The 23,839-nt window shown below is 52.5% G+C and overlaps 8 protein-coding genes across 8 annotated transcripts; 5 read left to right on the forward strand and 3 right to left on the reverse strand.

Moving 5' to 3' along the window:
- Positions 1–615: 615 nt before the first annotated feature.
- Positions 616–2,772, forward strand: B0H18DRAFT_882015 (amino acid transporter; the record flags this gene model as incomplete). The annotated part of the gene is made up of 11 exons (XM_048040874.1): positions 616–777; positions 832–916; positions 966–1,059; positions 1,121–1,252; positions 1,304–1,473; positions 1,529–1,639; positions 1,695–1,748; positions 1,802–2,049; positions 2,103–2,308; positions 2,369–2,571; positions 2,633–2,772. The coding sequence occupies 11 exons, from the start codon at positions 616–618 to the stop codon at positions 2,770–2,772; spliced, it is 1,605 nt and encodes a 534-aa protein (XP_047889471.1).
- Positions 2,773–6,675: 3,903 nt separating this feature from the next.
- B0H18DRAFT_1028287 (uncharacterized protein) lies at positions 6,676–7,503 on the forward strand. The gene has a single exon (XM_048029928.1). It carries the CDS (start codon positions 6,912–6,914, stop codon positions 7,317–7,319), a length of 408 nt encoding a protein of 135 aa, XP_047889472.1. The 5' UTR covers positions 6,676–6,911; the 3' UTR covers positions 7,320–7,503.
- An 89-nt stretch (positions 7,504–7,592) lies between these two features.
- Positions 7,593–9,893, forward strand: B0H18DRAFT_1028289 (uncharacterized protein). The gene is made up of 10 exons (XM_048029929.1): positions 7,593–7,644; positions 7,724–8,146; positions 8,167–8,207; positions 8,263–8,681; positions 8,738–8,942; positions 8,969–9,098; positions 9,125–9,164; positions 9,219–9,271; positions 9,321–9,375; positions 9,433–9,893. The coding sequence occupies exons 2-10, from the start codon at positions 8,066–8,068 to the stop codon at positions 9,681–9,683; spliced, it is 1,275 nt and encodes a 424-aa protein (XP_047889473.1). The 5' UTR covers positions 7,593–7,644; positions 7,724–8,065; the 3' UTR covers positions 9,684–9,893.
- A 2,843-nt stretch (positions 9,894–12,736) lies between these two features.
- Positions 12,737–13,896, forward strand: B0H18DRAFT_1086687 (CHAT domain-containing protein; the record flags this gene model as incomplete). Its single annotated transcript, XM_048032074.1, has 4 exons — positions 12,737–12,951; positions 12,981–13,050; positions 13,100–13,646; positions 13,676–13,896. The coding sequence occupies 4 exons, from the start codon at positions 12,737–12,739 to the stop codon at positions 13,894–13,896; spliced, it is 1,053 nt and encodes a 350-aa protein (XP_047889474.1).
- Positions 13,884–14,998, reverse strand: B0H18DRAFT_639126 (uncharacterized protein). Its single transcript, XM_048038901.1, has 3 exons — positions 14,971–14,998; positions 14,158–14,892; positions 13,884–14,100 (listed from the first exon to the last, which is right to left on the reverse strand). Exons 2-3 carry the CDS (start codon positions 14,747–14,749, stop codon positions 14,018–14,020), a joined length of 675 nt encoding a protein of 224 aa, XP_047889475.1. The 5' UTR covers positions 14,750–14,892; positions 14,971–14,998; the 3' UTR covers positions 13,884–14,017.
- A 2,282-nt stretch (positions 14,999–17,280) lies between these two features.
- Positions 17,281–18,745, forward strand: B0H18DRAFT_1028306 (proteasome subunit). The gene is made up of 6 exons (XM_048029930.1): positions 17,281–17,575; positions 17,635–17,716; positions 17,774–17,903; positions 17,981–18,087; positions 18,155–18,277; positions 18,339–18,745. Exons 1-6 carry the CDS (start codon positions 17,403–17,405, stop codon positions 18,480–18,482), a joined length of 759 nt encoding a protein of 252 aa, XP_047889476.1. The 5' UTR covers positions 17,281–17,402; the 3' UTR covers positions 18,483–18,745.
- A 1,276-nt stretch (positions 18,746–20,021) lies between these two features.
- B0H18DRAFT_639231 (uncharacterized protein) lies at positions 20,022–21,100 on the reverse strand. The gene is made up of 3 exons (XM_048038903.1): positions 21,028–21,100; positions 20,363–20,966; positions 20,022–20,298 (listed from the first exon to the last, which is right to left on the reverse strand). Exons 1-2 carry the CDS (start codon positions 21,051–21,053, stop codon positions 20,513–20,515), a joined length of 480 nt encoding a protein of 159 aa, XP_047889477.1. The 5' UTR covers positions 21,054–21,100; the 3' UTR covers positions 20,022–20,298; positions 20,363–20,512.
- Positions 21,101–21,404: 304 nt separating this feature from the next.
- On the reverse strand, positions 21,405–23,777 carry B0H18DRAFT_1122574 (cytochrome P450 monooxygenase; the record flags this gene model as incomplete). The annotated part of the gene is made up of 13 exons (XM_048034535.1): positions 21,405–21,636; positions 21,693–21,725; positions 21,777–22,007; positions 22,062–22,091; positions 22,155–22,349; positions 22,410–22,476; positions 22,538–22,791; positions 22,872–23,044; positions 23,099–23,179; positions 23,248–23,291; positions 23,342–23,432; positions 23,489–23,586; positions 23,642–23,777. 13 exons carry the CDS (start codon positions 23,775–23,777, stop codon positions 21,405–21,407), a joined length of 1,665 nt encoding a protein of 554 aa, XP_047889478.1.
- Positions 23,778–23,839: the final 62 nt, after the last annotated feature.

A 23,839-nucleotide genomic window follows, 5' to 3' on the forward strand; every position in this document is an offset into this window, starting at 1 on the left:
CTAACGTGCGTCGCATGTTGGTTGATGAGAGCCTTTACCTCGTCGGAAGTCGGAACACGTCGCGCAACCGACGGTGCCCCGAGACTCTGACCTGTCGGATGGTATCTACAGAGCGTCTCTGAACGCCCCAAGGTGCGAGTAGTGTGGCAACATAGGACCACGCGTAGGGCTCCAAAGCATCGTTCTCAGCTTATCATTTGCGCCAAGAGACGGACGACCTCGGACGACATGGCCGGGTATGAAAGTTCAACTCTAATCTTGGTTCGTGCATTCCTGCCTCAGCTTGAGCCAGTATCACTGAGTTTACCACAGGTGGTCACCGACGATGGGCTCCATGCGAGCTCGGTTGAGTACGGCCGGCATGACTGTTGGTGTCCCGAAGTTGTCGATTATGAATGAAGGTTTGCCCGTCAATCCCGGCAGATTTCTTCGCGAAGACACCTTATCTTAGACTCTTCCCAGGATTGCCAATCCTTTCGGGTTGGAGTTTGCCCTCTCTGCAATGTCCGGAGAGGATGGGGCGATGCGCAAGCGTTCTTACTGTTCACAGCCCTCTGGCCCCATCTTTACCTGGTACCACCAACTCACCTAGCGTGCTTGCAAACCTTCTAGGTCATGGCAGGCGGGGACAACAAAGGACGTGTGGAGACATCCGTGCATACTCTAAGTGTCGATGATGCTGAGTCTGCAGAAAATGCGGCAAAGTATCTCGATCCGAGGGACAACGTTCGCCTTGCTCAACTGGGCTACAAAGCAGAATTTAAGCGCGAGTTCTCGGTAGAATCTCGACATGCTCCCTATGTTTCAGTCGTTAACCGTCACAATCTGCAGATGATTGAGACCGTAGCCTTTGCGTTTGCAATTATGGCGGTCATTCCGGGCATATCCACGACATTCTCTATCTCGCTCCCATCTGGTCAGTCCGTACGAATTGTCCGTCGTTCTCGATACTGAATCACTTCTAGGCGGACACGTCGGTCTAGTCTGGGGTTGGTTCATACCGTGTTCGTTCGTCATGTGTGTAGCAGCATCCATGGCGGAGCTTGCGTCCTCTATGCCGTGCGTGAGAGAACAATGTTCGCATGAGCAGGTGCAACTTACTGATGGCTGAACCCTACAGTACGAGTGCTGGTCTATACTATTTCTCAGCAAAATTGGCACCTGAGAAATATTCAGCCCTAGCTGGCTGGATTACAGGCTGGGCCAACATAACGGGCCAAGTCACTCTGGTTACTTCTATCGATTACACGTTGTATGTAACAACGCGCATGAAAGCTGTCGTACAACTAATCCTTGATCGCAGGGCCCAGATGATCACGACCGCGATCGCCGTCGGAACTGATGGCGCAGTCAATCTCGGTGCTGGGCCGACGTACGGAATTCTGCTCGGTCTGCTCTTTGTGCATGGTTGCATATGTTCTGCAGCCACTCGAGTACTAGCTCGGCTCAATCTGTTCTATGCTCTAGTGACAAGTGCGTCCATTTCGTCTCGGCGATCTCCTGGGCACATGCTCATCTAGACAAACAGTTGGAACGACGGCAGCAGCTATTCTTGCGTTGCCGATAGCAGCCGGGGACAGCAGAGTCTCGACCAAGGAGGCTTTTGCTTCGTTCGAGAACCATACAGGATGGACGAACAGTGAGCCCTTCGTTCTTTCACCGTGTTGACTTTTGGTAATCGTTTGTCTATGTAGATGCCTGGGCGTTCATGCTTGCGTTCACTGTGCCGATGTGGACATTTACTGGCTGTGAGCCCGTAGGAACGTTAGGGAACCCGTCTGATACATGACGCGTTTACTAGATGACTCTGCTGCGCATATTTCGGAAGAGGTCTCTGGCGCGGCGAAGGCAGCTCCGGTTGCTATACTTGTATCTGTTGCAAGCGTGGCATCACTCGGATGGCTTCTGTGCATCGCAGCTTCGTATGCCATCGTATCTGTCCCGGACCTGCTGGCGACGGAACTGTCGATGCCCATGGGTCAGTTGTACCTGGATGTTATCGGGAAGCGATGGATGCTTGTCATCTGGTGTATGACCTGTGTCGTACAAGTAAGGCTATCGTTATGAACTGTAATTCTAGCACGCTCATCTGTTCGTTCCAGTTCCTTTGTGGCGCCGCCCAGGGCGTGGATGCGTCCCGCGTGATCTTTGCCTTCGCAAGGGATAACGCGCTTCCTGGATCACGACTATGGAAGAGAATCAACCGGCGTACGCAAACACCTGTGAATGCTGTCTGGCTAGTCATGGTTCTGGCCGCGATTTGCGGTCTGCTCGGGTTCTCATCGACCGCACTAACTTCGCTTGCTGGGTAATTCACGGTCACCTGTGTCTTCAGGAACGCGGAGTTATTGACGGTATGATCTGCTAGGGCCTCGGTCATTGGGATGTATACATCATACGCGACACCCATATTCCTTCGAATCACTTCGGGGAGGCACAAGTTAACCCGTGGTCCTTTCTCGCTCGGTGCATTATACATCCCTGTAGGGATCATTGCGGTCGCCTGGGTGGTGTTCATCATCGTCCTTCTCTGCTTTCCCACGTCAAGAACCGTCAATGATCAAGACATGAGTGCGTTCAATGTTCGTAGCCTATTGCCTGCGCAACTAATTATTGCACGTTGATGTGACAGACTACACTGTCGTGATTGTAATGGCAGTATTCGTATTTTCCGGCGGCTCTTGGTTAGTGTCGGCAAGGAAGTGGTTTGTTGGGCCGCTCCCGAACATCGACTCACAAGGCTTGACGTTCTCTTCCTCTGATTCAAAGTAGACCACTAGACATGTTTCAATGCATTGCTTCCGCACTGAACAATAGGCTCTTGCTAATATATGGCAGGATGCCTCAAAGCCTGCCTTTTCGTCAGAATAGAATGGTTTCACAGAGTACGGATTTGATGTTCGTTATGATGTGCGTGCGTACGCACCAATGTTGTGGTGTGGTGCTGAACCTTATACACCCAACAGGCACTTCACTGTACAAAACCCTTCCTGGTGCGAGAATCCTTCGAAACGGTGACAAGATCCCGCTTCCTCGCCGATTCTCTGCGGCAATTATGTCCCATCTGATAGGGCATGAGGTCCTCAGTACCAGCGAAGGTTGATGTGAACGGCCGCGGGTACAATGCACCTCAAACGAGTTATAGCCCGTACAGTTCCCCTTCGTCAACTGTGGGAGCGTTTGTTGAGTGTTCCGTGTTCCTGCTCCTATCTTTAGTGTGCAGATGAATGCAACCTTCGGATGTGGTTTTCGTGGAACCTGGGCTCAGTAACCAGCCAACCAATCGGGCATTGGAAGTGTTCTATTATTCCATCCCATAGGTTGTGGTTCCGGGTTTATATACAGCGGGGCGATCGCTTTCCTTGGCCCCACGTAGCCATGAATCTTGCGCATGATCATGGCACTGACTTCACTGGTCCTAGCATGTCTCTTGGCAGCTCTCGCACTGTGGTCATTTGTCACCTATCTATATACGCGCTTTGCGGCCTCAATTCTGCATAAGATCTCAGGGCCGCCGGTGAAGTCTTTCTGGACTGGTATGTGATCCTATGCCTCTTCAGGTCTGCGATGCCATTCAGTTGACACGTATTTGCAGGCCATTTCAATCAATTCTTTGCTCGTGACGGAGAGAACTTTCAGCGACGCCTGGCGAGTTACGGACCTATCACCAAGATCAACGGCTTCCTCGGGGTGGATTCATTTATTTCTTGGCGATATTTGAGATGTTGATCAACATTCACATCTTGTCTCACAGCGACCTATACTGTGTGTCGCAGACCCCAAAGCTCTGCACTACATCTTGGTCAAGGAAGAACACATATATCAGGTGACTGAGGATTTCATATCGTACGTCGTCTCTTACAGGTGACATTTTTGGTGCGGATTTGTGTGGCTAATTCATTGTAGGGGCAATATTTTGTACTTTGGACCTGGACTTCTATCAACACTTGGTATGACATGTTTGTTGGTTGTTTCGAAGAGGCCACTCACTGCAATGCAGGTCAACAGCACGCAAAGCAGCGCAAGATACTGAATCCCGTCTTCTCTATCAATCACATGCGCCATATGCTACCGCTGTTCTACTCAATCATCCATAAGGTAAGATGACGGCCGCCGTTGGTATCATAGACTATGACCTAACTTTTCCTGGACAGTTACGGGATGCAATCCGATATCGTGTACAGGATGGGCCACGGGAACTCGATGTTCTGCATTGGATGGGACGAACGGCTTTGGAGCTTATTGGTCAAGGCGGCCTAGGGTGCACGTTCGACCCACTGGTTGAGGATAGGATAGACCCATACGGAGAAGCATTGAAAGCACTCGCGTACGTTTCACAGTTGTACTACTCCGCAAATGCTGACGGCTCCAAATGCATGACTCACCGCGGACCATAATCCGATTCCATATCGCACTTTTAACAGTCCGCTCATATTTCGCCTATCGGTTTTCATCAAACTACTACTACCTCTTTCCAAGAGGTTGGTTCCCGGATGGTTGTGCAGGGCAGTAGTGGAATCATTTCCGACTGCATCTCCCGTCAATCAACTGACCACGGTTGCCAAAACAATGCACGAGAGAGCGAATGCGATATACCAGGAGACGAAGCTCAGGATTTTTGGGGGACGTAGAAGCCGTGAAGCAGATAGACGGGCGCAAAGACATACTGAGCAGCCTCAGTGAGCTTCCTAAACTTCATTATACTCATCGATCCGAGCTCTTGCTGACGAAAATTCCAGTACGTGCAAACACAGCAGCTGATGTCAAGGATCAACTTTCGGAGGACGAGATTGTCGGGCAGATGTCGTAAGTTTTCCGGCTTCTACTATGCGGGCGGCACTTAATAAGATTGGCAATAAACTCTGGGTCAGCACGCTCCTCTTTGCAGCGATGGATACGACGTCGAACGCACTCTCGCGCATCCTACATCTCTTAGCCCAGCATCCTCATATGCAGCAGAAGCTGAGACATGAGCTCCTTGAGGCCAATGCTGCCGATGAACTATCATATGAAGAGCTGAACAAGCTCCCGATCTTGGACAGCGTCTGTCGGGAGACGCTAAGGCTGTGAGTACTGTGCTATGATTTCAGCTCCTTGTTCGGGCTACTGATTTCCAGTATCGCTGTCAGTCACCCCCCTGCTACTACGCTATTCAGAGTGTACGTCTATCAGTTCATGAACGAACGCTTCCACCGACGATTTCGTTTAGGGCGACGAAGGACACCGTGCTTCCTCTATCCCAACCGATAACCCTGACAGATGGTCGCCAAATAAGTGAAATACCTGTACCCAAAGGCTCGGAGATCTTTCTCGAGTTTCTTGGATGCAATGTCAGCAAGAGCTTGTGGGGCGAGGACTCCCTCGAGTGGAAGCCCGAGCGCTGGCTCTCCGGATTCTCGACTAAGATGGCGGATGCTCGCGTCCCTGGCGTCTACTCCCATTTGTACGAGCTTCGCAAAACATTCAGTGTGTCGATTCTCTGACACTTTGAATGCATAGGATGACATTCTCCGGCGGGAAGAGAGCTTGTATGTAAGTGTACTACGCACGACGTCCTGACTGTGCGCTCACTCTGAGACTTCGTTACGCAAGCGGATTCAAATTCGCCGAAATGGAGATGAGTAAGTGTTAGCAAGGTTAACGTCGGATCGATAATCTGACCATGACCGCAGAGACCGTTCTATCTGTCCTTGTGTCAACATTCACGTTCGAAGTAAGCGACAAGCCCATTGAATGGAACATGGCGGGCGTGATGTACCCGACGGCCGGAAAGGAAAGCAGCGACCCCTCGCTCCCTCTGAAAGTCGGTCTCTACAGTGCAGCGCAGGTTTGAGGCCTGACGGCCCAAGTGGTGGGTAAGTGCTGTATGGAAAGCCAAGACAGCAGGTCTCATCGAGTTCTCACAAGCTCCGTAGACCTCTTGTTTTCTCTCAGGATTGGCGAAGCTTGGTGTGGGACAGTTTGGTGTATACACGCGCACGACCACATACATCTCATCATGGCTTGAATATATGTATTCTCATTTATACTGTCCATCGCCAGGGCATCCCTGATGACGGGCTCCGAGTCGATAGTTTTTTGCTGTTAGACAGTGGTGATCGTAAGTAGCTGTCGATTCGTAAGGAGAGCCGACGACTGGAAGTAGATATGAATATCGTGCTTTCGCCCTCCCGTGAAAGAGATCTTCCTTGTAGCCTGCGTAGGGGAGACAAAGACTTATCGAAACTGCTTGAACTTCCCCGTGTAAGCACTGCCAACGCATTGACTGGCGAATATTCCCCACAATTATGTCTACTTGTGTGGCTGATGCATTGCTTCATTGAAGATTTCATTTTAGCGTCTCGTGAATTTGCATCCTGCGATACACAAACTAATTAGACGAGCTTGAGTACTCAGTACTCAGTTCTCTAATGTCACGTACGAACTTCTGTCGCATCGACGTTGGAGGAGCCGCTCTCAGTCGTAGGCGCCTGTGTCGTCGTCGCGTCGATCCAACCTCGATCCACTACGTCATCAATACTATACTTACTCCATGGTCTGGTGTCTGCGGGGCAGATCAGACGAATTGCCCGTTGTCAGTAACTTGGTGCATAATTTACTCTGTTATTCAGGACACGTACTGAACAGACTGGTAGGGTGTACGGTGCAGGCCAGAAGACGCAGCGGCAGCAGAAGTATCGCAGCAACTTCAACTTCGCAGTCGATGTCACTGTGCGCTCGAGCGCAGCGCGATCCAGGAGGGTCTATGGATCACCGCCCTCGTTATTGGCTAGCCCGGGCTGTGCCTCGTCATACCTTCAAGTTGGCTGAGTCCGCTGCCAGCGGTGGAGCTCTGGAGAGTCGGAGTCGCCCCACTGTTATAACCTCCTCCCCTCTTGGCAGCGCACCCAAGATTTCTCTACTGTTTAGCCATGGTCTCTGAACGAGTTCACAACCTTACTCATTCCGACAAGACCCTTACCTCTGCACTCGCCGCCAATCCCAAGGAGTCGCCTGGTGAGCTCGGGAAGAAACTATACGAGGAGCACCATCATGGCATCCACAATCCAAACGCGACCGGTGGCATATTTGCCACTGTGAAGAGCATGCTGAAGACTGGATCGACACCCGAGGATGCCAAGGAAGCTACGGCGGAGGACGAGCCATCCAAGGAGGATCTAGATAGGGCAGCAGAGTGCGGACAGTTCGGCACGAGGCCAAGTGACTTGTTCTTGAAGGTGTGTGGCGAATCTCCTTTCCTTCGTCGGTTCGGAGAATTGTCTGTGCCCGTTGGGTGGATCGCCCGCCAAACCGCACGACGTACATTGCAGCGGCTGTAGCAATGTGTACGGGGTCGCGGGCACGATCGAAAACGTCTGCAAGTCTAGTTTGCCATGCTACGTTGCACGGTATTCAGTCTCATTGACTATATGCGCATGGGCAAATGCTTTGAACAGCTTCACCGTTTCGTCGCACGCACATGTATGCGGCTACGAATTCACTTCGCTTCCACCAATGTATGATCATGCATCTTCAATTAACATGTATTTGCTTCGCAGATCTACCATGATGTACTCAAGACGCTTGACGTTGACCCTTGGGCGGGCTATGTTTCGCCCCCTCTGCTTGGCTCCCGGGCGTAATGCCGCTCACGATCATATCCTGGTGAGTGTAACGACTGCTGGAAGCCTCGCTTGTGATTGAGAACGCCCTCTGCGACGCATATATCCCTTAATTGCTGTCAGGGAGCGCATATATGCTGCTGCTAGTCCGCGAAGAGCACATCGGTACCATGATGTAGCGTTAGCGCGCAATATACCTGCGTACCTCATTGTAGACGCATATATGCGCTGTCTGCCGTGTAGAGCGACCTACCATCCTCTTCCGCATGCCTAGAACCCAACTGATCTCCAAGACAGCATCCCCGACATCATCCAACACCACTACGACTGCATCATCCGCGCCGAGCACGAGGTCTTCCTCGCGACCAACTACTGGCAGGCGTCCAAGTCCGCGACGAAGATAAGCGACGCGTTCATCGAGCTCTCCAAGCGCGCGGAGAACGCGGCAAGAGGGTGTCGTGAAGATGATGTACGACCGCGCGAACCTGAAGATGCTCACGGAGAGCCACCTGTTCGTGGACGAGGCCGAGTGGACGTCGGACGCGGTGAAGATCCCAAGCGGGAGGAGATGCCGTGGGTGGACTTCCAGCTGGTCAACTTCCATCAGTGCGTCTTTTTCTTCAGTTGATGCGCATGCGGATGAGCTGACATGCGTGTGCAGGCCGGTGCTCGGGACGTTCCACTGCAAGTTCATGATCGTCGACCGCAAAATGGCGATCCTCTGCTCGAACAACATTCAAGATCGGGCGAACATGGAGATGATGAGCCACCTCGAGGGCCCGATCGTCGACAGCATGTACGACACCGCTCTAATCTCGTGGTACAAGGCGATGAACCCGCCGCTCCCGCTCGTCGGCCGGCCGTACCAGCCGCCGGAGGGCGGGTACAAGTTCGGGGTGGAGAACGAGTATGCGACGACGCATATATTGGATGGGAGCAGGGGCGAGGAGATCTTCAAGGCGATGAGGGAGAAAGACGAGCAGGCGAGGGACGAGGACGAGGCGAAGACGAACGAGGAGACGAAGGGCGATGGACGGGTGTTCATCAGTGGCAAGTATGAGACAATCACGGACCATATCAGTGAGTGTTCGTGGTCTCTCAAGGGAGCATACCATGCTGACTTCTTATGTTCGAAGACGCGGGCGACCAGACCACACAGGCCACTGAGCAATTCGACCCCTCGCGCGAGTTCACTCCGCACATCGTCCACGCGCCCCATGAAGAGGTGCCCATGGTCCTCGTCAACCGATCACCCTATGGCAAGCCCGTAAACGAAGAGCGTGCGCTACTCTGCCCACAGGCGGCAGCGTGGCTCGCGGCCCTCAGGCATGCCGCGAGAAGGTCTTCATCCAGACGCCGACGTTCAGCGCGGCGCCGATCGTCGATGCGGTGCTGAGCGCGGTGCGGCGCGGGATCGAGGTCACGTTGTATGTCGACGTGGGATTCAATGATGGCGGCGAGGCGCTGCCTTTGCAGGGAGGGACCAACGAGGAGGTGGTGAGGGGCATGTACGAAAATTGGAGGAGCAGGAGAAGGAGAGGCTGAAGTATTACTGGTACACTGGTGGGTGATAGCTATGCTGTCGTCGCATTGTAAGGTTTACTGATTATATGGCAGCCCGGGACCAGTGCAAGCCGATCAATGCGCACCTGCAGCAGAGGAATTGCCATGTGAGTCCGCCGCTTGCCGCTGGGTGTCGATTCGAATTCATGTTCTCAGGTCAAACTTATGGTCATTGATGACGAAGTTGGCATCATGGGCAATGGAAACCAAGGTAGGCCTCGCTCGTCGTATTATACTTACCAGACATTCTCACTCCGTCTCCTGACAGACGTGCAATCATGGTACCATTCCTCGGAGGTGAACGTCATGGTCGACAGCCACACGATCTGCCGCGAGTGGCTCGACTCGATCGAGCGCGTGCAGAACACGCACCTGCACCGCGTTGGCCACGACGGTGTGTATCGTGACGCGCAAGGTGTGGAACTGCAGGACTCGACGGGCGTCACGAAGGGCGTGAAGGGCTTGGTCAAGGGCATTCAGGGTAGTATTGCGAGGGTGAGAGGAACGGGTGGATTCTGAGCCCAATTTGGCGGAGTTCGAGGTATGCGAGGTATGCGAAGCATGTTGATGTGCTTATATCGAGGGTTGACTGTTCCGATGCTAGGGGCAATTGGACTGAAGCACTGAGATACCATATATTGTATTTCCCGCGGGATTGTATTACACTGACGAGCGAGACATGTCGAAATGACATACTGTATCTATGTACGACTCGTGCTCCACTGTTCATTGCGCTGCTGCTCGCGCTTTCAAAAACACAAGGAAGACCGACCCCTCGGGCGCTTCGAGATCAGTTTGAGATCAGTAGCTGATCTCTGCCGGACCCTCTCTTTCTCCTCGTCCACGACCATCTCGTCTTCGACAACGCCATTGCTGTTGTTCGCGAATCAAGCAGTGTAATCCACGAGGATGTGAGGCAGAATCTTACTGTCTCGGGCTCTGTTGTACTGACATGGAATCGGGTCAATAGGGTTGCGTCGGGCAAGCTTCGATTGTCGTTATCCGGTGAGAACATGACTCAGTTGGAAGCGCAGCTTGTGTGCGTGTGCTAAGTAGACATGTAGACATTCGTGTCCACAGTAAAACGGGACATCCGATACTGAACGACGAGGCACGGCTCTTGTCGAGCTGCGGAACACTGATTCGGAAGAGGTCGTCAGTCGCACGCCGGCGGTGCTGAGGAAGCCGACTGGAGATGAAGGAGCGTGGTTCTGGGCTGAAGATTTCAAAGTGTACGTTTCAAGTGTTGCTGTCTTGGGCGTCGTGTACAGGACGGCCGTGCTACGTACTCTCGCCCCCCGATGTAGCTTCCGTTCACTGATATACGGTGCTTCACAGCGAAGGAACTTCTCATTGATCGAGATTATGGTGGTACTGGAACAGGAACGATCGCCTCAGGACCTTGCCTCGATCGATGTCAGCCTCTTCGAGTTGCAAGGTTTCGCCGTGAATCACCGTGAGTTTCAGCGCCTTCATCTCGGATGCAGCGTACTGAACTCGGGGCCGCAGATCTCGTGCGAGCATTGTACGAAGTTGAGGACGATGGCCCGCCTTCGCTAATGCTCTCGGCCACTTGCAACGTGGTCGTACTCGAGATCCTCGAGGATCCAAACCCTTTGCCTCCATTGACAGACAGCGAGAAGGGATTGAGATATACGTCTTACATACCAGGTTTACGCGCGGATTATCGGGACTTGGATGTATACAAGTCCCTTGCAGGTGTGTCGTTGTTTGTTGTGTGTGTCTTGATGCTGATTAATTGCTCATGTAGACACGGTCACCGAGGAAGAAATTGCCAGCATACTATGCGATTTTACTGACACCATGAAACTTCCAGATGATGACCCGCATAAGGCCCAGAAACTCCAGATGATTGGGGTCCTCTTCCATGTCCACTACAGGCTACATGGGGATGTCATGGACATCCTTGAAGCTGTAACTGCACAAGAGAATGCAGTGAGGCTACTGGCTGATGACCACCCAGACAGGCCTGCTTGGTTGATGACTCTGGGCAAATCTTTGCATGCCTTATTTCAGAGAAAAGGCTCTGAGGATTATGTTCTAGAAGGGATATCTGTGTTCAGAGAGGCTGTCAAGTTGACTCCTGATGATGATTCTAAGCAACAGGAGAGACTAGGCATGCTAGCATCAGCATTATACCTACACTATTCATGCTTCTCTGAGCTTGCCCATCTTCAAGAAGGCTTAGAGATCATGGATGATCTGACTATGGGAAATCCAGATCATCCTAAGCATTCTGACTGGCTCAGTGCAGAGGCAGGCATGCATTTGTCATTGTTCCATCACTTAGGGAACATGAGTGACCTAGACAACTCTATTGGATGCTATGAAGTTGCACTATTGAACCTACCTGAAGATCATCCTGAGAGACCTCAGCATATGTCTACAGCAGGTTCTGCTCTACAGGCCAGATATGAGAGGCTCAAAAGAGAGCCAGACATTAAGAGAGCAGTTGCCTTGCTTGAGAAGGCTGCTGAGATGACTGAGAAATCTGATGTGAAGGCAACCAGACTCATTGCATTAGCACAGGCCTTGTATACCAGTTATGGTATGAAGAAGGATCCCAGAGACATTGAAAGGGGAGCCATGGCTGCCAGAACTGCTGTTGAGATAGTCAATAAAGAGCACCCAAACAAGCCTCATATGCTCATTGTGTTAGCCATGCTTCTCAGGCACAAGTTCACAGTGTCCAGGGATGTTGCAGATCTCAATGAGGCTATTACAATCCTCAAACATGAAGCACACATGACACCAAGTGATCATCCAGACTTTAAATTGGCCATTATGGAACTTGGACATGCTCTGCTATCTAGGTTTGCCCACCAGGGTGCAGTTGCAGATGTCAACAGAGCAGTAGAGGAATTCAAGAATGGCTTACATGTAACTGCCAAGAATGATCCTCAGAGGCCTGCAGTACTCAATGATCTTGGGGATGCCTTACTTACCCATTTTGGTGTGACTCATGATGTTGATGATATAAAGGCTGCAATAGAACAGTACATGCATGCAACAACATCAGAACTAGGTGCACCTGCCTTAAGGTTATACTCAGCCATGCAATGGGCAAAGAATTTGCATGAATATCAGTTTTCATCTCCTCTAATTGCCTATCAGCATGCATTGAGTTACTGTCTCAAGTTGCATGGCTTGGCCTGCCTATGACAGACAGATATGCCCAGATCATGCAGTACAGTGATTTGATATGCAATGCAGCTGCAACAGCAATTGAAGCAGAAAGATATGAGATGGCATTGGAATGGCTGGAACAGGGAAGGTCAATTGTTTGGGGTCAGATCTTACAGCTCAGATCATCAGTGAGTGAGCTGAGCTTGAGAGAACCTGAACTGGCACAGAGTTTCATAGAAGTGTCAAAAGAACTGGAAACTCTGAGTAATCCTCACTTGTATATACCCCAGGAGCATGCACTCTCTGTTGAAGTCACTGAGCAAAAGCATAGAAGCTTGGCTAGTACATGGGAGGGACTTGTGAAGCAAATTCAATCTTTAGATGGCTTTGAACATTTTCTCAAGCCAAAGACTGCTTCTCAGCTCATGAAAGCAGCAGTGCATGGTCCTGTTGTGGTTATCAATATCAGCCAGTACAGGTCTGATGCCTTGATTATCATGCCTCAGTCAAGTGAACTACACCATGTAGCTTTGCCTCTATTCACCAGTGAGAAAGCAAGGTATCTACAGACACAACTACATGATTACCTTGTAGATGCTGGGATAAATGTCAGGAAACCTGACAAAGAGCTGCAAAGCAGGTCAGAATTTCACTCATGGATAATATCAGATTTCCTGAGATCCTCTCAAGTCTCTGGACTTGTGTAGTGCTTCCTATTATGCAAAGGATGTCTCCAAAGGTATGTCTTGATAATTGACTATATGAGGCCTACTAATATTTCTTGACAGATTGAGCAAAAGAATCCACACACATTACCCCACATCTTCTGGTGTTTGACTGGCCCATTGACATTTTTGCCCTTGCATGCAGCTGGATTATATGAGACTGCAGAACCTGGCCCAAAGCTGATGGACATTGCCATTTCTTCTTATATCCCAACATTGACAGTGCTGTTGGATAGGATACACAGAGAGGCACTCATCTCACCCAAACTATTGGGAATATGCCAAACATGTACACCAGGCCAGGTTCCTCTTCTGGCTGCTGAGCATGAAATGTTAGCCATTGCTCAGTTAATAGGTCAATATGACCCTCAGGGTGTTACAGTCCTAAAAGACAGTGCTGCTACTGTAGAGCATACCCTGCAAAGCCTAGCTGAATGCAATTGGGTTCATCTGGCTTGTCATGGTGTTCAGGACATGACTGAGCCAACTTCCAGTGCTATCCTTCTTTGGAATGGCAGGTTGACACTGGCTGAGATCATTAAGCTATCTCTTCAGGATGCAGAGCTTGCATTTCTCTCAGCCTGTGAGACAGCCACTGGTGATAAAAGCTGTCAGAAGAGGCTGTTCATCTGGCTGCAGGTATGCTTCTGGCTGGATATAAGGGTGTCATTGCAACCATGTGGTCAATCCAAGATGAGGATGGACCTGTGGTAGCCAGCAAAGTCTATGATCAACTTCTGGATGGTAAGATACCAAATGCCATGAGAGCAGCAGAGGCACTGCACAATGCAGTTCTGGAATTGCAGCAGAAGGGTGCATCGTTCGAAAGATGGGTGCCATTTATTCATATGGGTGTTTGATGACTTTGTCAGAGATTGTCGAGTAAAGATCCCGGTGTATTGTACTTACAGAATAGCACAATCAAGCTTCGACCGCAGTGCGTGTGATCAATGAATATAAAAATGTTTCAATCAATCAGAATTAGTGTATAATTATCAGCAACGTCGAGAAACCAGCGCACGGATATCGCCAGACAGCCAACAGGCAGGCACCTCGTGAAGTCACTGGCAATGAGATGGATGTCAAAGCCGTGTTCCAAGACAGCAGACTATACGACTCACACACAAAGCATGACGCGTCCGACGAGCGGACACAGGCCAATCTACCGGTGTCGTTGTTGAGACGTTCGACGGCGCTGTGGAGTGCACTCCTCGAGACCACCTTCGCGGGCCGGTATTGATCGCACGCGTCAGCCGCATGACACAATCCTCCGATATAACCTCCATCCAGAGGCGGACGTTCCACCTTCTCTGACAGCGACAGCGGCAGAGAAGCCTGGCAGTCGCGACGGAGACATCCCAAACACCAAAATAAGCCTCCTACCTGCGAGCGCCGTCTATTCTCGGAACGGACAGCTCGGAATTGGATTGAAGGCGAGCAGTCCACGGTCCAGACTCGCGATGCGAGATGGGATGACGGGAACAGATACGCCGTGGATGATACGTGATGTGGAGGCTCCGTACAGGGGCGCAAGCATGACATTTCCGCGCCTGTGTGTACGGCGGTCAGTGCCTGTTCCCAGCCTCGGAAACCAATTTCACGGATGCGGACTGACATACCGGGCACGGCGATGATGAGGCTTATTCGGGCGGAGTTGGAGCTTGTGCGAGTGAGTCTGAGAAGACTTCGAGTTCTGGCGAGATGTTCTGTCATGGTCGTCGTAGCGGGAGAAGGTCATGGCGCCTACGGGGCTGCACGAAGGTAAGGAAGTTCGGGCGAGGATAGGCCGCATCACCTAGGAGCGCTACGCACTGAATGGATTGATCATCGTCTCGCGCATTGTGGTTGCTGGTGGGCTGGTGAAGCAGTGTCTTTGTCAACGATCTTTGAAAATAATCTGCAGCGGTTCCACACAGACGATCGAGACGACTTACCACTCGGTGCAATCCTGCATCTTCGCACGGCACAATGCTGCGAAGAGATGTCAGTGACAAAACAGCCGACACAGGAACCCCACCGCACCGTCAACACATCATGCAGCGCTCGTCTACATTCCTCCCACCTCGGGCGACAAGGACAACATGTGATTCTAATACAAGCGTAAGTTGCGAAGTTCGAACCCAAGAACCCAAGCTTCGGTATTTGGCCTTTGCGAATGACCAAACAGCCCAGTATATGGCTAGGGTCAGCGTCGCCGCGAAAAGAAGGGCTGCTGTGATGTCATCGAAATTTGTCGCAGTCGAAAAGTAGCAAACTGCTGAGTCAAAGAGGGCGACTGCGGTCCTGAAGATGCGGCACCGAGGTTATGTCCCTTCAAATTCCTGAGACCATTGCAGTAGTGCGGCTTCCAAAGACAACAGTGGCCTGGCATGCTGAAGCGGGCAGGCCACTGAAATATATGCCAAGATGCAGATGCCGGCGCAATCACGGCGTAATAGCACATCGCTTCTACCACTCGAGCGATGCATCGCGGATTACGAAGGCGCGCGACACGTATTTCACCCTGCTGTCCAGCGGTCTAGCGGGAGGAAAGCGGCGGTTTTGTGACCAGATGCGCGAATGAACGCGACGCCATACTGCGCTAGAGAAATTACGGGTTGCGTCTCGCGCCAGAAGCGAATTGAGTTTGCGGACGACTGTGAGACGGTTGCGAGACACGTGGATGTGAATCGCACACTAGCGAGGGGAGCGGCGGTATCCAGCCTCACCCAAGGCGGACGGAAGGGTGTTCTGGTGTTGCTGTTGTCTTCGTTTGCGCAAAGGCTGCCAAGCACGAAGGTGGGCGTTTGATATTGCTCCGAGATTGAGTACAAGATGTGCGATAATCGTGTTCAGTAGTGAACAGCTGCAAGATGTGGAGATATCCAGTCGCGCGAAATGCACGCCTCCACTCTCGCCGTGAGGTGTATCCGACATCCACCGCCTGTTGCGCGTAGGTATTATTGAGATAGAATGTGTTGCCTCGTTCCCAGTTTGGGGCTACAGTCTTCGTGCGTGGATGAAAGCATGCGAAAATCTAAACACAGGGACCCGTTGATCGAACGCCATGTCTTCAGGGTGGCGCCCGGCATGATCGACCAAAAGATGAACTGTTGGGGGCAATTGAAACTTCACTGTGCGTAGCTTTGTCCGGAGAAAGAGATCGTGGCCGATTTGCGTCCGGAGCATCTCAGATCAGGCGTTGCCCGGGTGGAGTCGCGTTGCATCCGGGCAAACTTGCGTATCCCAGACGAGCCACATCAGGGACCACGAAGAGTTAGACGGCCGAGCTTCCACAAGATCACGGCCAGACGGAGAGACCAGACACCAACGGTCCACGAGAACCGCGAATCTATAGTCTCTTCTCTAGGCTTTGCCAATTGTAGGCGCCAGGGAGGACTAAGGTTTGGTCTTCGCGTCCGACGCGATAAATTCGGGGATTGTGGCTGTTGAGGCACTGCACACGGAAGTGATGTCAACCTGCGCAGACGAGGGATATCTGATAAGTGCTGATAGAAGGGGTGCACGGACTTCGGTGGAACGGGCGAACATGCATGGATACAATCCAGTGGACAGGGTGAGAAGGACCGAGGCATAAATTGGGATCAAAAGCGTAGGAGCGGCCCTGGGATCGATCTGCCGCCGAGCAAGACGAAAGTCAGCGAATGGTGCAAAATGGCGGCGCCTCATACGCGACCGAGGCAGTGGCTGCATTTCCGTGCGCAGGCGGCGAAGCCACAAGTAGATACGGCTATTCTCCGGGTGGCGAACGAATCCAGCAGGGGGCGCACTTCTGAACTGCTGGAAACGCATATAGCCACCACAGACGCGCATACGGGCAACATTGGCGCGCATATAGCCAGTATGTTCACGACTAAGGCCAGCCTGGGACATTACTCACCAATCTCGAGTGTAACGTAAGTTGGCAGAGCGTGTCCTGAGGGCGAGCCGGAACGACCGCAGAGGGGGAAGAGGCCGGGACGATTGGAGAAACGGCGGAGAAAGCAGGCGGGCCACTCACGGGATATATTCGGTGTCGGGAGAACAGAGGGCGTGGATCAGGAAGACTCGGTGGGCGGCAAGAGAAACGACAAGGCCGCTGGCCGTCGGCAGGCCGAGGGCTCGTCGGGGGATGATGGTGGGAGAGCAGAGCGAAGGAGGCAGGCAGACACTCCGGGAGACAGACGGTGGCAGAAATCTCGGTGGATTCGTTCAAACTCCGCCACCCAAATGCGCGCGACCGTGGCGCCTACGCGAACTGACGCGGCCCCATCACCTGAGCGTATATACGCCTCTCTCCGACGACGCTTTCTTCGTTTGCTCTTTTCGTCTCCGTGCCATCCTGCGTGCGGCATATTTAATCTGCACACCCACCCCAGTCCACACAATGCCCGACGGCTCCTACGAACGCCCGCAACAGCGGCAGTTCAACCCTTACTCTGAGAACGGAGGCACTATCCTCGCCATCGCGGGTGCGGACTTCTCAGTCATTGCGGGTGACACGAGGCAGAGCGAGGGGTATAGCATCCAGACGCGTTACGCACCAAAGGTCTTCAGATTGTGAGTCGTGCTGTGGGCGAGACGGAACGGGACGCACAGAGAGCTGACGCGTCCTCTAGAACTGAGCGCGCAGTGCTAGCGGTCAATGGATTCGCGGCGGATGGAAACATGTTCGTGAAGAAGGTGAAGCAGCGACTCGAGGTGCGTCTCTGCCTTTCTTCACTTGCAGTTCTCCGATGTCTGATGCGTCGTGCCCAGTGGTACCGCCATGCACACGCAAAAGACATGCCCCTCCGCGCGATCGCAAGACTAATCCAGACGATGCTCTACGCGCAACGCTTCTTCCCATACTACGTCTACAACATCCTCGGTGGCATCGAGGAAGACGGTACGCCCTCCCACGTCTCGCACACAGGCCCTCGTGCGCGCACACGCTCGCGCCCACTCACTCTGTGTCTACTCTAGGCACGGGCGCCGTCTATTCCTTTGACCCTGTTGGCTCGTATGAGCGTGAAGCATGTCGAGCCGCAGGTGCAGCTCAGTCACTCGTGCAGCCCTTCCTGGACAACCAGGTACGTCCGCCCTTTCTACTCCCGCCCCCGCCCCTGGTCACACACCCGCCTGACGACTTCACATTAGATCTATTTCAAGAACCAGACACCGGCGCCCGGTACCAATCATCCCACGCACCTCCCCCTCCCAGACGTCCTCTCCATCGTCATTGACTCGTTCACGAGCGCAACAGAGCGCCACATTGAGGTCCGTATTCATTGTGGTACTCGGAAGCTGTCGTGCTGGGCTGACTCATAGCTCTCATGCAGGTGGCGACGGTCTCGAGATCTACGTTGTGCTGGCGAAAGGGCGGAGTACGCAAGAACTTGCGAGTATCGGAGGCCTTCAGGAGCTGAGCGCGAGAGCGGAGGGTGACCGCATGTTCGTGATCAGGCGAGATCTCAAGAAGGACTAGAGCGAGCCAGGGAGAGGATGTAACGTATGCCCTTGTTTTCTTCGTACGCACACACATCGAACGGACAGCCAACCACCCGAACCGCGCCCGCCGTCCGCATTTCGCACGCCTGCTCACTCCTGTTCCGTCTCCGTCGCTGTAGTTATAATCTTTGGCGCGATACGATACCTGGCGCGCGCTTCTGCGGTGCGCGCGTAATGTACAATACACCAAGGATACGCGGTAGCTGCTTGGCATGGCATAGGACGCATGATGGCACTGCATGATCGACGCGCGAGCTTGTCACTGTCAACGTGTCTATCTCTCCGGGGTGTGTACAGGTGCGTGTTCCGTGCTCATGGGACCGCGATGAGATGGGGCGATCCCGGGCGTCCTGTGCTAATCCAGCTATAGTCACGCTGTCCTCCTCGAGGCAAGCCATGCCCGCGGGGAAAGTCGGGGAGGGCCGTCCCAGCAGCTCCCGTCGAATGGTAACTTGGCTATTGGCTCAGCGGAACCGTACCCCGGAGCACAACGTGAACGACTTGACTACATCTTGGAGGCTGGCCAGCACTCACCTGTTGACAGGTGAGCGTTAGCAACCATTGACTTGCTGTTGACGTTCGCCCAGACTCGGACGTAAGTTCGCGGGGCATCACAAACGATCTTACAGCGAGAAAGACAGGTCAGTCAACTGACATGCCAGCTTGCTAAGGACGAGGACACGATGTCTCAGTCTAGCAATACAGTCCTATTCAATTCATTCGTGCTTACCCGAGCGACTCTCACTGGTACGCTGAACGCAAGGTCGCGGACGGCGCAGGAGGTTCGAAAGTGTGTTGTAAAATGAATGAAGTTTGATTGCGTTTACGCCCTGCGCACACTGGTGGAGGAGCTCAAGGGTGGTTCAGAAGGTAGGGGTCGTTGACATACAACGTACAGACTGAGTCGTGTGCCGGGTGCAATGGCTCGCAATGTATCCTTATAAGAGCGAAATACGTACAAGCTTCAACTACTGAACGGGCTTCGAATGCGCAGCACTGGTGATGAATGGGCGCAATGGAACCGCGCACACATATTTTGAATAGAACGGCGTTCCTGGAGAAGAGGGTGCGGCTCGAGTGAGTACTAAGGACGGTGTTCGTAAGCAACAGCGAAGCACGGAGGAGCTGGAGCCATGTGCGTTTGTATGAAGCCTACTCACCCGCTAACCACCGTCGACCTAAACTTGCAGCATGTGGGGTCTTCGTGGGGATCGAGATTGCGGAGTGTGGCCTTCCCGCGACTGGGGTCTTGACGCCGCCATGCTGACTTACGCCGAGTTGAGTCCGCCCACGATGAAGTGCCTTCCAAACGCTTCTCGAACGTGGAGAGGAAGTTCGCCTCGAGGAGGTACATGCCGCACACGGCACAAACCACACTAAAGTGAGGTCCGCTAATAATACTCGGAAATGTCAGCGTCCTCGTTTGTGACCACTTTTGGATTCTAGGTCAATGTGGCTTGACGCGCTGCAGCTTGAATGTTTCCGACGTACAGATAGCCTGCCACCAACTGCGTTAGTGTTATTATGGTGTCGGGGGGACACGGGGACAGGTGATTGTGCCCGCGGACAGGTGGAACACTAGACGCATCGCATGAACACCGTTTCGCCAGTGACCCGCCTCGCCGCGGATGTTCCGAGCGGAGCCGGTGTGCATGTTTACGGGGAAGGGCATTTGAAGACCGGACGCGTAGGCGAATTGGGAAGATCCTCGGATGATACTTGGGAGGCTTCATTCGGTCTGACGGTCAGAGCTCAAGCTCAAGATCCACTCGCATAGAATATGAATGGCCGGTCTGTGTGTCAATGATTGATAAGTTCTAGCACCGTTCATATTCAAGGGGGGAAATTATATCACACCTTACAGGACGCAACATCGCACTCGCCGGGATAGAGACTCTCCGTCGACAGAAGCCTTGCTGAGAGCTAGAAGATAGTCGGAAGTGATCTTCTGTCTGTCGGAATCTTCCAAGTGAGAGAACGCCTAGCTTATATCGCGTCATGTCTTCTTTAATTCTCTCTTGGCAGTGGCCTTGTCTCCTTTGACTTCTGAAGCAATATGGCACCGTACTTGCGGGAGGGTTCATTTTTCCCTTCCAGTGCTGCTTCATGGCAATTGTGCATCTCCGATATGATAGGGACTGCAGTTTCTGACGGATCAGAAAGCATGCTCATACACACATACACGACGGCCATCCTGTGTTGTTTGAGGTCACGGTGTATCTTGAGCGCAGATCGGTAGGGTAAGTTGGAGATACGAACACCGTTATGACGCGTTCCCTCCACCGATTGACACCGTCCATTTACTTGGAGCTCTTCGCTGGCTGCCTTCTCTCCAGGTGGTCTCATGACCACTGTGAGAATAATTAGCGTGAGACATATAGTATGGCAGCCTGAGCGCAGCTTGTTCACTGCTGTGTGATCAGCGCCGTGCAGGCAAGCAAGACGTTGCCAAAAAGAAGTCCTGAGGATTTGATCAACACTCAGATAATCAGCTGGCACAGAAAAAAATTCAAAAGTCGCACCTTGTCACAGAGCAAAAGATAGACATCGAGGCAATCCCAACTCCTCGTGATGCTTGATGCAGTTGATCCCATGACGAACTCCAAATAAACACAATTCTTTCTAGCGCAAAAGCAACCTGCGGTGAATACCGACGTATGCAGTTCGAGAAAAATGTTGAAAGGATTTGTGTAGACAGCCGGAAAATGAGTATGAGAGAATTGCTATGATACCGGGGCCAAGGGACCCAACCATGACCTTGTACCGCAGGCCTTACTCAACGGTGAAGAGCAGCCAGGATGCCACATAACACCCTGTCACTAATCGTCTCCAATCATAGATCGTTTCCAAGGCTCACGAGGGATGCCCTCAACGAGCACCTCTACATACTAAATTGCTTTCAGTGTACTCCAAACAGGCCCACTTTGAGCGGCATTTCCGGTTCGGTACTATCTCTCCCTACCGTGGGATACCAGACCGCGGCTACGTTCCACGCAATAGCTTTCTCTGGTAGGCCGAATGTGAAGTTTGTCACGAGGACAGCAAGCGTGACCTCTGCAAGATAGTCAGCATCACAAATCAAGGCAGTAAACGGAGACTTGCTCATTTCCATCTCGGAGAATTTGAACCCTCTGTGCGGAAGATTCATTAGGGAGGTAAACAGTGGAGTGTCTCGGAGCCGGCTTACATGCATGCTCGCTTCCCAGCAATGAAAGTCAGCCTGCCAACAGAGATGAATCGTTCTTTGCCTCAGGGCCAGAATTAGGCTCACAAGTTCGAATATACCCCTGGTATGCGAGCTTCTGAAACGGTAGACGGAAGTCTAGACCAGCGATGAGGTCTCCATTCCAGAGCGTCGTCTCCCCAAAATTCTTTGTTCGCATTTGACCCGTAAACTCCAATCAAAATCTCGGTTCCTTTCGGAACAAAGATCTCATTCAGCGTCTTCCCATCTGTCGTACTGATCGGCTGAGAGAGTGGGAGTAACCTATCTCTGGTAGCTCTAGGTATACAAGTCAGTATGCAGCATGACATCCGCACCTACAGACATTCTTACACTCGGATCATATTCGAGGCCGGAGGGTACCTACGGAGAAAGATCTTCGGTATCAGAAATCGAGAAGCGTATGCACGATCATTCCCTACTCACAATCTCAAGGTTTCTCGGCAGACACTGTCTAGCAGCGGCAGCCCGTCCAGCTGATCATACGGTATCCCGTCCGCAGCGCGGGCTTCCAGGAGTTCCTCGCGTAATTGCCGCTGTACATCTTGGTGGATCGCGAGAAGTTGCAGGATATGGCAGAGCGTGCTCGACGTGGTCTTTATCGCGGCAAATACAAAGGTTCTGCCGCACCGTGGGTGGGACAGTTAAAGCACCAACGGGCTGGTGAGCAGGAGCACTCACGTCATCTGCGCGAGCACTTCCGCTTCGGACAGCCGTTCGCTCTTGTTTGCAGCCATGTTGGCCCGCACTGAAAATACGTCAGCAAAGTGATGATAAAGGTTACGAGCGCTTCTCTTCATGTAACGCACTGAGAATGCTCATCAAATCTTTGCCGTCTCCGACTTGCTTGACTGCCTGCGTGTCACCTTGATGAAGCGCAGCCTTCTTGGCTTCGTAGATCTCTCGCGATCGTCTGTCCATAGTCTCCACAATCTTGACAACTTGAGGGATTGCCCATGTGTCCGGCATGAGCCGTACAAGGCTGCGCCGGAACCATGCGGGTCCCAGCATCCAGGCATACTGAAGGACGCGCCGGAGAATGGCAAGCCTTACCATCGTCGGACTGCGCATCCATGAGAACATCGTCAGTTCCGGCGTTCCATCTGACTTTTGCAGAGCGAAAGGGACGTTTGAGGGACATACTTGAGTGACTTGATGGCTTCCGCATATGCATCTGATTTCTCCTCTACTAGAGGATCGAAGGAGTATCCCAAGCCTCCTTGACCAATCAGTTCCAGCGCGACGCGGACCATCCAGCCAAATATGTCGAGTTCGGTTGCTCCCTTCTCAACAGAAGCTTTGATAGCATCACGAAGCTGCAGAGGGACTCAATAAATATGCGAGGCCTCGGGCGGCCAGGAGGCACTTACCTTGGAGACAACGTCATAGAATATGGCAGCATGTGTCGCATGTGGTTGATCGAGAACACAGGATGCAGTAGCTTGCGCTGCCTGCTATGAGCATGGCCTGCCACATATTGAGCCTTATGGTCGCCTATACAACAATTGTCGTGCTGTACCTGAAGTCGACAGTAACCCGGGCCCGAAGAATACGCGAGCCACTCTGAGACGATCTCAGCGACATACATCGAACGTCGATAGACGTAGACGTACTCCGTGAATGCCGCGCTTTCTGGTAGAACGGCTCCTCCTTTATCAGGATCATGTGGAGCGCTTTTGGGTCTGCCACATACAACATCGGCCGCTGTGTTCATCAATATGAGGCCTGCCCCAGTCTAGTCGCAAACGTGCTAGGCGTACCCCCAGCATACCGTGAAGCCTCACGATAGGGCCGTAGTCGAGAGCGACGTGTTGCTGGAACACCTCGCCTTCCCGAGCGAACCATTGCTTCAAGTTGCCTAGCACAATATATTAGTTAAGAGTAGCGTAGAGTCGTGTACGATGGCGCCTTACCTGTAAGGATCGCTCCGGATGGAGGTCCAGGCAGACTACTAATAGTCGATGTCGCTGCATATGCCCGAGCTGTTCGCCACACGAGCCAAAAGACAGAGCAGGTCGATAACAAGATGAGTGGCACAGGCAGTTCCATCTGGAGGCTATGCATGTCAACGGGGATGTGTGCAGAGAAATCGGCGCCAGAGTTTTTCACGG

This window comes from Fomitopsis serialis (genome assembly GCF_022376445.1).
Source record: "Fomitopsis serialis strain Sig1Antser10 chromosome Unknown B0H18scaffold_79, whole genome shotgun sequence".
NCBI lineage: Eukaryota > Fungi > Basidiomycota > Agaricomycetes > Polyporales > Fomitopsidaceae > Fomitopsis > Fomitopsis serialis.